Source organism: Gekko japonicus, unplaced genomic scaffold (genome assembly GCF_001447785.1).
Source record: "Gekko japonicus isolate JY-2015 unplaced genomic scaffold, Gekko_japonicus_V1.1 scaffold1993, whole genome shotgun sequence".
NCBI classification, from domain to species: domain Eukaryota; kingdom Metazoa; phylum Chordata; class Lepidosauria; order Squamata; family Gekkonidae; genus Gekko; species Gekko japonicus.
Window position 1 is genome coordinate 84,839 of NW_015160278.1, and position 12,122 is coordinate 96,960.

The window sequence follows — 12,122 nt, forward strand, 5'->3', positions numbered from 1 at the left end:
TTCAGCAGTTCGAGACCCGAATGTGCCGCATGCTGGAGTGAGCTCCCATCTCTAGTTCCAGCTCCTGCCAACCTAGCAGTTCAAAAGCAAGAAATTGCAAGTAGATAAATAGGTACCACTTTGGTGGGAAGGTAACAGCGTTCCGTGCGCCTTGGTGTTTAGTCATGCCGGCCATATGACCATGGAAACGTCTTCGGACAGCGCTGGCTCTTTGGCTTTGAAACGGAGATGAGCACCGCAACCCTAGAGTCAGACTCGACTGGCTTTCGAGCAAGGGAACCTTTACCTTTACCTTTAAATAGGTACCACTTCAGTGGGAAGGTAACAGCATTCCGTGCGCCTTGGTGTTTAGTAATGCCGGCCACATGACCACGGAAACGTCTTCGGACAGCGCTGGCTCTTCGGCTTTGAAACGGAGATGAGCACCGCAACCCTAGAGTCAGATTCGACTGGCTTTCGAGCAAGTGAACCTTTACCTTTACACCCTGAATAGGTCTCTGGAGAGCCCAGAGATAAAAATTCCCTCAGTAAATAAATCAGTGAGTGTGTGCATGAAATGAATGTGGCCTGAGAAACGGAGATGAGCACCGCAACCCTAGAGTCAGATTCGACTGGTTTTCGAGCAAGTGAACCTTTACCTTTACACCCTGAATAGGTCTCTGGAGAGCCCAGAGATAAAAATTCCCTCAGTAAATAAATCAGTGAGTGTGTGCATGAAATGAATGTGGCCTGCCCCATTCCTCACCGCAGACCTGCCGCTCCTGACAGACAGCAAAAACAAGAGGTTGATCAGGTAACCGAGCTGGTCATGAACTGTGCAGACCCAAGTTAAACAGAGCAATTAGAGATGTTGTATAGCTACACGGGTACGGAATCTTACTTCTGGAGGAAAAACTTTCAAGCTTGGCCTCAACAGAAGTATTTTGTCTCGTAACAGTGTCCCCTAGAGAATCAATTTAACAGCAAATAACACCTCCAGCCCTCACTTGTATGCCTGCCTCTTTATCTCGAGCTACAATGCTACAGGATTTTTCTGAGTTTCTACTGGTATCATACTGGTTCATGAAGCCAACTCCTCCTTCTGCCGACAGTACCAAAAAACCCCAAACATACCTTGTGCTTAAATTTGTTGGAATTCTTGTTCTCTTTCTTATTTAGATCAATGAAGTAGTGTGTGATGCGTTCCTTGGATTTAGAATCCATCTCCCATGAAATCTTAAAGGAGTCACAGGTGATGTTGCTGATTTTGATGTTGTGGGGCACCGGGAGCTCCTCCATCTCTGCAATCCCACTGTCTTGCGATTTGTTCCCTGTGAGGGCATGGATAAAATAGGCCACAGTTAGCAAAAAGGGCTTGCTGGAGGAATACGGTAAAAAAGACACTATGGGGTTAAGGCTGTACCTTTAAGATCTGAAAAGTACAAGTGGACGCACAGGGGGGAGCCAAAACGGGGACGGTCAGAACAGAAACCGGTAGGGCTCTGGAAGAACCAGCAGGTCAGAGGCTGAACTAAAGCAGAATCTGATAAGCCACGGGCACAGTTAGGGTTGCCATTCCCCAGGTCTGGGTGGGTAATCCCCCAGTTTGGGGGGCTTCTGCCCACTGCCGGCCAGCTGGCTGGTAGGGAAAACCCTCCCACCAAGCAGCGATGTCCCTGTGTGACATCACTGACATGAATCAGGGGTCATTTCCTACGGGAGCGCACAGGAGCAGAGCTCTGGCAGTAAAGAGCCCAGGGGGCGGGCACATGCAACAAGCCCCACCCCCTGCTCCCAGCAACCCTCAGTCAGAGCAAGAAGCAGCCAGGTAAGCTGCAGAGCTCCCCCCGGCCCCCTGATCCAAATAGTCCAGTGGCACCTTTAAGACCACGTTTTATTCAGGTACAAGCTCTCCCTCCTCTGCGAGGACAGATCTGCACATTCCCCCCAATAGCTAGCAATCCAGAACAGTCCAGTGGAGCCTGAGCGGTGGGTGTTGCCTTCTGACACACTTCCGGTGATGTCAGGGGGTGTGATATATGCAAATAAGTTATGCTAATGAGTTATGCTAATGAGCCCCTGCACCTCTTTTTCTACGAAATGACCCCGGACATGATGATGTCACATGTTGCCCCACCCTACTCCTGGAAGGCTCCCTCCCACCCCACCTCCACGCGTGATAAGTACCTGGCAACCCCAGGCCCACTTGAGGAAATCTGGAGCTTTTCAGATCCTAAGGCCTCGCCTGTACACATGCAACAGAACGCGGTGGTGGGCTCCCGAGCGTGCGGAATGAACTGTGCCACTTGAGACTGAAGGTGGAGTTGATCACAGTTTTGAACACTCTTGACATGGGAAACCAAGCAGACAGCTGGCACCTCAGGAAGAAAGAGCTGATGGGATCCAGCTAGCCCTTGAACTCAGCCTTGCCCACAGCTGCCACGCCCCTGGTCAGGGCAGGGAATCCCCCACCCTGAGTTCCTGTGGCCCACCACTGCTCCAAGCTGCAGCCAGGGGGCATTTAAAGAAACTGACAGTGTAATGATGTCACTCCTGGGGGGAACCCAGAAGTGATGGTGGGCGGCTCTAGGAAGAGCTGGAAACCCAACAAGGAAGTGACATCGTCACACTGGCCATGCTGCCCCCCCATGCCCCCACTCCCATGTCTCCTGCTTAGCCCGGCAACCCTAACCTTGCCATGTTTTTTCTCTTTATTACATGCCCCCAACCCACATGGCTTTTGCCAACACAGTTCCCATAATCTCCAGAGTAGCAGCAGTCAGAGGGGGATCTCTTCCTTCCTTTTTTCATCAGCAGAAAAGCTTTTTGGATCCAACCCACTGAGCAAACCCACTCAGTGCTGTGATCTGACCAGTGCAGTACTGGCCTACCAGGCAGCAGTGCTCAAAGTTACATAAAAGAAGCATTGGGATAGGGTCTAGAAAGCATGTATCCAGGGGTCGTTTCGTAGAAAAAGAGCTAGGGGAACTCATTAGCATAACTCATTAGCATATGCCACACACCCTGACATCACCGGAAGCGTGTCATAAGGCCACACCCCCTGACATCACCGGAAGTGTGTCATAAGGCCACACACCCCACCCCCAACGGTCCCGGCCGCTGCCGCCGGCCTTGCAGTTCCACTGTCGAGCCCCATGAGGGGCCCGGCGGTGGACCTGCAAGGCCGTCGGGAGTGCAAGGAAGCCCCGTGAAGGCCCTCCCTGGCCCCAGGCAGGCAGGGGTGGGGAGAGGCAGGGAGGAAGCAACTTACCCTCCCTCTTCTCCTGCCTCCTCCTGGCTGAATGAGGGCCGGAAGCGGGGCGGCCGGAAGCAGGGGGCGGGGCTTCGTCATGTGCCCCGCCCCCAGTACCTCACCCGGGGGAACTGCGATCCCCCGCGATCCCCCCCGAAATGACCTCTGCATGTATCTTCATACACCGTGAACACATGAAACCACCTTATATTGAATAAGTCCACTGGTCTGCTCCTTTTAACTGGGGATCCCAGGGATTGAACCTGGGACCTTCTGCATGCCAAGCAGTTAAACGACCACTGAGCCACAGCCTCTCCCCATGAGCCAGCATTTCCATTCCCATAAGTAGGGCTGGCAAAAGCAATGGGATTATCCACATGACTAAATGTTCTTTATCATCACTTTAAACTCCACAGTCTGGTTCACAGTAAATCATAGGGGAAAAAACTAAAGCTGAGCCCATGTGATTAAAAAAAAAAAATCTATCTCGAGAGACGTATGAAGTAATTAATGTCAGACGGAATTGTCACTGTTCCAGAAATGACTGCTTGGCTAATTTAGTAGCGAACTCCAGCCACTAATAGATGAATTGGGAGGGGGGGGCGGGGAGTATGAGCACTAAAGTTATTCTTGCACATTTGGAGCATGGATGTTATGAGGGTTTAAATGTTTACAGGAGGAACAGAAATTATTCATAAAAATAACGGTAGTAGCGAGATCCGTAACAGCATTTCAATGCACATGCCCATCATACCAGAACATGCACACCTGCCCCCCAAATTAAACTCCTTGTACCACATATGCAAGCTGATTTATTTATTGCTCTCAGTGGGGAGAATTAAATACTTGCTTAATAGAGCAACCCTGAGAACACTTTCCTGGGAGTAAGACCCACTGAATAGACCTGAGCGGGGCGCCGAGTAGACCTGCTCAGGATTGCGCTTCACAAATTGCCAGGTGACTTAAAATATGCTTAAAATAACGCTGAGCAGATTGCACCCTATCTGTTTGATTTTTAGCCCACCTTTCCGTCAGCTCGAGGTGGCTAACAAAACTATATCGCACCGTGCAGTTACGATGAAACCAAAAAATGATCCCTTCCGTCGTAACAATCTGATATGAAGAATGGGCGCTAGGATTGGTTCCTCCCTCTCCTGGGAATTAAGTTCTCAGCACGGAGCTCCCTGTACAATTGAAAGTCCCTCATGGTGGCCATGGGGGGGGGGGGATAAGAACTTTGTGAGGCGAAGAATGGACCCTGAGAACTAGAGGGTGACGTTCAGTCAGTGACGGCCAGGGCAATCTTCTGGACTAAGCTCTGGGAGACCCCAGCTCAAACCCCTCCTCAGCTGTGAAAGCTCACCGTTGGTCTTGAGTCTATCACATTCTCTCATCCCAGTCTACCTCACAGGATTATTGTTGTGAGGATAAAATAGAGCAGGCGGAGAACCCTGCTGTAAGCGGCCTTGGGTTCCCACTGGGGAGCAAAGTGGCATCTAAGTAAACATATAGTCTGTCGTTTGCATCATTTTTTTAAAAAACACAATACATGTATTTTTCCCCGTGTGAAGTGAAAAGTTATCCCGGGGAGGGGCAGTTTTAGAAGAAGAAGAAGAGGAAGAGATTGGATTTATACCCTGCCCTTCACTACCTGAAGGCGTCTCAGAGCGGCTTACAAACTCCTTCCTCCCCCTCTCCCCACAACAGACACCATTTGAAGTAGGTGGGGCTGAGAGAGTTCTGACAGAAAATGCTCTTTTTCAAGAACAGCTCTTATCAGAACTACGGCTTGCCCAAGATCATCCAGCAGGTGCAAGTGGAGGAGTGGGGGATCAAACCCGGTTCTCCCAGATTAGAGTCCACATACTCAACCATGACACCAAACTGGCTTTTAGTGGGGAAAACCTCCATATGATCTCCATATGCAGCTTCCATAGCTGCATTTTGAAAAAGCGAAAAGAAGAGAGGGAACCAACATATAGCTGCGTGGCATTTGTAGTTTAGCCCAACCATCTTTCTAAATTAGGAAATGTAGATCGCCTGGGGTTACAACTGATCTCCAGGCGACAGAGAAAATGGCCACTTCGCGAGGTGGACTTTATCACACTATACCCAAGGTGGCCAGCCTCCAGGTGGGGCCTAGGGATCTCCCGCTTTTACAACTGATCTCCAGCCGACAGAGATCAGCTCCTCTGGATAAAATGGCTGCTTTGAAGGGGGGACTCTACGGCATTGTGCCATGCCGACGCCCCTCCACTCCCCAAACCCCGCCCTCTCCCAGGTCCCACCCCCAAAGTATCCAGGTATTTTCCAACCCAAACCTGGCAACCCTAACTATACCCCATCGAGGACCCTCCCCTCCCAAACCCCGCCCTCCTCAGGCCCCACCCCCAAAATCTCCAGGCATTTCCCAACACGGAGCTGGCGACCCTGAGCTGAATGGAGATGCCAGAGAGGGATCGGAGGCTTTCTGAATCCCATCTAAACTGCAGATTTCAAGAACTTCTCCTGACCTGGATACCGACGGAGGTGGCTGCAGCTGAACAGCAGAGTCCGAAGCGCCTCACAGTCCTGGCCCTTAAGAGCTGCGAAGAGGCTTTCAGTAGAAGAAGTCCAGCTTCGTGTAACTCAACAGGGGCAGGTTGGGAAGTTTCAACAGCTCAGGAACACGCCAGGCTTAATCCTGGTCCACAGCCTAGATGGTGGCCATCATGGTAGGAGGAGGCAGCTGGTAGTAGTGAGCCGACACTCATGATTGTTGCCAAGCAACATGATTGTGAGCCAAGCAACTCCTGCAGTGATGGAAGAGCTGCTGGGGTCTGACTGTCCTTGTTCCTTGCAGACAGCAGCCCTTCTGCTTGGCCCACCGGGACCTTTCCGGGAAAGCTAAATGTCCACCCCCGAAATCCGATTGTGGTCGTTTCCCAGCAGAAAACAGTTCATACATATTGGAAATAAGGAAAGAAAATCTAGATTTCAGGACTCTGAAACTCAACCATCCTCCTTGGAAACCCCACATTCTCATCCAATTTTAGGGTTTCCAGGTCACCCCCCACCTCGGCCACTTTTGGTGTTGTGGTTAAGTGCGCGGACTTTAATCTGGGAGAACCGGGTTTGATTCCCCACTCCTCCACTTGCACCTGGCTGGATGACCTTGGGCAAGCCATAACTCTGGCACAGCTGTTCTTGAAAAAGAGCATTTTCTGTCAAGAGCTCTCTCAGCCCCACCTACTACACAGGGTGTCTGTTGTGGGGAGGGGAAGGGAAGGGAAAGGAGTTTGTAAACCGCTCTGAGACACCTTTGGGTAGTGAAGGGCGGGGTATAAATCCAATCTCTTCTTCTTCTTCTTCTCGGCCACTGGCAGGGGATGGAGGCCGTAGGGCTGCCAGCTCCAGATTAGGAAATTCCTGGAGATTTGGGGGTGGAGCCTGGGGAGGACATGGACCTCAACGTGGGCACAAGGCCAGAGAGCCCACCCTCCAAAGGATCCATTTTCTCCAGGGGAACTGAACTCTGTAGTCTGGAGATGAGCCGTAATTCTGGGGATCCCCAGGCCCCATCTGGACGCTGGCAGCCAGACCCAATCTGGACATCTGCTTCGTCTTGATTTCTGATTCTGTGATGTTTTCACACTGTGGTTTCAGATCCAAGTTTGTTTTCCGACTTCTGTTTGGGCTCTTCTCTCCGGGGTACCCCAAGCCCGTGGATCAGACCATTAGCATGCAAAGTCTCATGCTGTCTGTCTCTCGTTAATGCAACGTGCCATTTCCCCCTCATACGAGCCAAAATATACAAACACCAGCACAAGGCGTGTCGTCTTCAATCCATCTGAGTTTTAACGAAAGCCTCTACAGTGATTACTTCCCCTCCTTTATGCTGCTCTACAGTTATCTTAAGAGAGATCCGGCAGATTTCTGTGGGTCTCAGGAGAGAGCGGGAGCAAGACGGATCGATTATCCATCCCCGCCCAACAAGAAGCATTGCTTGGACTAAAATTCGGCCTCTCCCCTGCATCGCAGTCTTTTCCCTGCAGTGGTGCCACCAGGTAGCGCTAAACTGGCAGGGATTAGGAGAGGTTTGTCATATCGCGTAAGAAGGCAGAGCAATGCAAACAGACATGCGTCGGGGTGAAAAGGACACCACGGCACAGTGCAGAGAGGCGTTAGGAATTTGTGAAGGAGAAAGAACGAGGGCGGGACGGTTGCTGAGAAAAACTGCTCCTGAACGTAGCCTCCAGCCAAATAGCAGAAGCTCTAGATCGACGATTTTTAAAATGGTATGCAGCTTTGTCACCTCTACGCTGTTAAAGATTTTCTATTCCTTGGCTCCATCATCAACCGCAAGGGAGACGGCAGCTAAGAAATCAGAAGGGGATTGAGGTTGGGAAGGGCAGCCATGAAGGAGCTGGGGAAGATCCTAAGGCAGGGGTGTCAAACATGTGGCCCGGGGGCCGGATCAGGCCGCCCCCGTGGGCTTCTGTCAGGCCCACAGTGGAACTGGCTGTCTTCTGCTTCTTCCTCCAGTTCTGCTGCTGCTGCGTCATCGTAGGTTTGCAGCTTACAGATACACACCTGAACAGCATACTCAGGATCGCAACAGCACAGACACTGTAATGCAGTAATTCAGAGCAAGAGGTGTCAGTTATCAGCCACTGTTAAATAAACAAAATATTGCAAGAGTGCTAATGTTTTAAGCATGTTTTTATTTTAAGTAAAAAAAACAACCCTTTGCGTTTGTGTCCTTTATAAAGTTTATATCTCCGCTACCTGGCATCACATTTTATGACAAGGTCTCATTTATGTCAGATCCGGCCCTCGTAACAAATGAGTTTGACACTCCGGCCCTCGTAACAAATGAGTTCGACACCCCCACCTTAAGGGGAAAGCTGTATTATTGGTGACCAAGATCAAGACAATTCATACTGTAGTATTTCGCATTACTATTTATGGGTATGAAACTTGGACAATGAGGAAATCTGACAGGAAGAAAGCTGATTCCTTTGAAATGTGATGTTGGAGGAGAGTTTTGCGGATACCGTGGACCTCCAAAAAGACAAATAAGTGGGCTGTACACCAAATCAAGTCTGAATTCGCCATAGAAATGAATGTGACCAAACTGAGGCTATTGTACTTTGGTCACATTATGAGAAGACCGGAGTCACTGGAAAAGACAATAATGCTAGGAAAAGTTGAAGGCGGCAGGAAAAGAGGAAGACCCACCCAACAAGAGTTGGATGGACTCCGTCAAGGAAGCCACAAGGGCCCTCAGTTTGCAAGAACTGAGCAAGACCGTTAATGATAAGACATTTTGGAGGACATTGATTCATAGGGTTGTCATAAATCGGAAGCAATTTGATGGCAGTTGGCACACACACAAATGCTATTAAACATGCAGGAATTTTTATCCCAACATGGAAATGTGGGACGAAAGAGAAGATGTACCTGCTAAAATTTCTGCCCACCTTGCAGCTGTTAATAGCACAGTCCTCCCCACAAGGTGGCAAATTAGGGATCCCAAGTCCCCCCGGGGGGCGGGGAAAACCCCGCCCCAGAGGCCCATTCCCCGGCGGCGCCGGATCGGGCCCCGGGGGGGAACTCCACCCCGACAAGCCACGGCCATACAAGGGAAAACTCTATGGTTTTCCCTTGTATGGCCGTGGCCCCGCCCCCAGCGTGCCCGGCGAAGATACACTTGGCAACCCTATGGCAAATATATCTTCTCCAAACCAACCAAGCAATCTTCCAGCTCTGGATAGGATCCTCAGGAAGAAAGCTGCATACTAAAATGGAATTATGCAAACCCTGCAGTCGACTTTATTTTCTTTGTACATCGCTCAGGAACTCGCGGAATTGTTGGGCCCCAAAGTGAAAAAGCAGCAGCAGCAGCAGCAGCAAAAAGCTGTTAGCAGCCAGGTGACAAGACCCAGGGATCCTCTCTAAGCAAATATTCTGGAAATCACAAGCAGACTCCATGACCAAAGAAGAACAGGCAAAGTCTATGAACGAACAGCCAACAATAGTAACGTATAAGGAACAAGGAACGGCCCAGAGAATGACTGGATTTAATAGCGATCCATGTTTCCAAGCTCGATTCTCCCTGTTTGAAGCTACACAGCTCTGGGCCTGGTCGAAGCTTCGGGTTGCCAGCCTCTGGGTGGGGCCTGGAGATCTCTCGCTTTTACAATTTGCCTCCAGACAAGAGAGACCAGTTCCCCTGGAGAAAATAGCTACTTTGGAAGTTGGACTCTGACATTACACCCTGCTGAGGTCCCTCCCCGCTCCGAACTGTCCCCTCCCCAGGTTTCACCCCCCCCCCCCCCATTTCCAGCTATTTCCCCCCCCACTGGCAACCCTATCTGGCCTTGAGTGGGAGAGTGCCAGAAGTAGCCACTTCTACACCTGGGGCAGGATTCCCAGGCTATGAAATCCAAGATATGGGAGATCATATACAAAGACTGATCCCTGGACTAGCCCCGCACTTTCAGAAGTTGCAGGCTTATCCCTTGAACATTGCATGGTCACTGCTTAGTCCACATTGTAGTGTCGTGTTTCCAGGATTCTCCACCATGAGGGCTAGCAACTTCCCCTTTTCAAAAACAAACCCCAAAAAAATCAATACTGATTTTATGGCTCACTCGGTGCACGGGGAGCAGAAGTAGTCCCACGTGCATGCCTGGGCTGCTGGATATACCCATGGAAGGGACTAGGGTTGCCAAGTCGTACCTCGCCCTGAAGCGGGGGACTCCCGGGTCGATCCTTGAGTGCGCGCGCGTGCACGCGCCGCATCCACGTCACCAGGAAGTGACGCAACCACGGTGGGCATGCTGGGGGCGGGGCCACGACCATCCGAGGGAAAACCATAGCCCCACCCCCAGCGTGCCCGGCATGGTTGCGTCACTTCCTGGTGACGTGCACATCGGGGTGGAGTTCCCCCTGGGGCCCGATCCGGAGGCAGCGGGGAACGGGCCTCTGGGGTGGGGGTTTCCCCATCCCCCGGGGGGACTTGGCAAGCCTAGAAGGGATGGGCATGGTGACTAAGTTGCAAGAGCCAAAGGCTTGGGGTCAGGGCTGCCAACCTCCAGGTGGGACCTGGAGATCCCCCGCTATTACAGCTGATCCCCAGACATAGAGATCAGCTCCCCTGGAGAAAATGGCTGCTTTGGAGGGTGGACTTTATTGCATTGTACCCTGCTGAGGTCCCTCCATTCCCAAACCGTGCTCGCCCCAAGCTCAAATCTCCAGCTATTTCCCAACCCAGGGCTGGCGACCCTACTTGGGGAATGAGGCGGGCAATCCAGTCCAGACGCCCTCACTCATCATCATTCACTTCCTTGCTTTGGTTCCATCTTCATAGCCTTGTCCAGTTCTACTTGAGAACATGCGATCACCAGAGGCAAAACATGACGGAGATGCTGTTATATGCTCCTGATAGCCAGAAATACTCTATTTACCTGAAAGAAAGGCCGGGTTACTTTCCACACGTGCAGTTGAGGGGAAAAAGAGAGGACTACCTTAAATTTGCACATAAGTTACTTTATGCCCAGTTATAAAATAACTTCTTGGGCAAAACCTTTTTCTAAGGGGGCCATCTTACATTCAGAGTTGTCTATTTGGTGTAATGGTTTATCACCAACGTAACAAGAGCCAGTTTGGTGTGGTGGTTAAGTGTGCGGGCTCTAATCTGGGAGAACCGGGTGTGATTCCCCACGCTTCCACTTGCAGCTGCTGGATGACCTTGGGCAAGCCATAGTTCTGACAAGAGCTGTGCTTGAAAGAACAGTTCTTGAAAAAGCTCTCTCAGCCCCACCTACCTCACAGGGTGTCTGTTGTGGGGAGGGGAAAGGGAAGGGAAAGGAGTTTATAAACCACTCAGACTCCGAGTGAAGGGCGGGGTATAAATCCAATCTCCTCCTCCTTTGAAATAAACTCAAATAACACAGTATGCCTTTTAAGTTTATCACTGACAGACCTTTCTCTGATTCACACATACATGGACAATCACTTGATCGCTCAGCACCAAATGATTTGCAGTGTGAACTGATTCCATCGATCAAGTGTTGTGCAAGGTAATTTTATTTATTTATTATATTTTTATCTCACCCTCCCCTGTGAGTGGGTTCAGGGCAGTTCACAACAAGGATTTGACAAAGTAAAACATTTTAAAAACGGTTAACAATAATTTAGTTTAAAAAACCCCAAAACACAACCACAAGATGGCGAAACGATTTTACAGAGCTCCCAAAGGAGCCCATATATATGCCTCGATGAATTCAGTAGTTGGGTGGGCAGGAGCACCATTAATAAGATGAAATGAAAGGGATGGGATGAGGCTAGGCTTGCCAGAGGCCCGTTCCCCGCTGGGGGCGGATCGGGCCCCGGAGGGAACTCCACCCCCACGTGCACGTCACCCGGAAGTGACGCAGGTACGCCGGGCACGCTGGGGGCGGGGCCACGGTCATCCGAGGGAAAACTCCCCAGCTCCGGTAAGTTTCTGACTTGGCAACCCTAGATGAGGCAGAGGAGGCCACTGTAGCTGGACACCCGCCGCCTCAACCAAAGAGGCCTGGCGGAACAGCTCTGAAAGTCCTGTCCGCAATGGCTCAACTTCTTTGGGTGACTTTCGTGTTCTAGTATTGCAGGAGAGAATAATTTCTTCTCTTCTTCTCTCTTCTTATTCACCCTTTCCTCCCCTGAAGTGAAAAGACATAACATCTTACCCATCCTCTCTTCAGCCTTGCGCTAACCTTTCTTTCCCCCCTGAGACACACAGGTCTAAATTACATACAGCATTCCAGGTTTGGATGCCCCTGAGATTGACAGGCTGGCATTATGATTCTGTTTTCTTTTCAGTCCCTGCTCCATCACACCAAGCTTCCCTCTTTCTGTTCCT

At 50.7% G+C, this 12,122-nt stretch overlaps 1 protein-coding gene across 1 annotated transcript in view; it reads right to left on the minus strand.

Moving 5' to 3' along the window:
* Positions 1-12,122, minus strand: part of PHYHIPL (phytanoyl-CoA 2-hydroxylase interacting protein-like) — a 175,326-nt gene that overhangs the window by 34,262 nt on the left and 128,942 nt on the right. The window contains exon 2 of the mRNA XM_015415295.1: positions 1,114-1,310. Coding sequence (XP_015270781.1) covers positions 1,114-1,278 — 165 coding nt within the window. The 5' untranslated portion in view covers positions 1,279-1,310. The remainder of the gene's footprint in view (positions 1-1,113; positions 1,311-12,122) is intronic.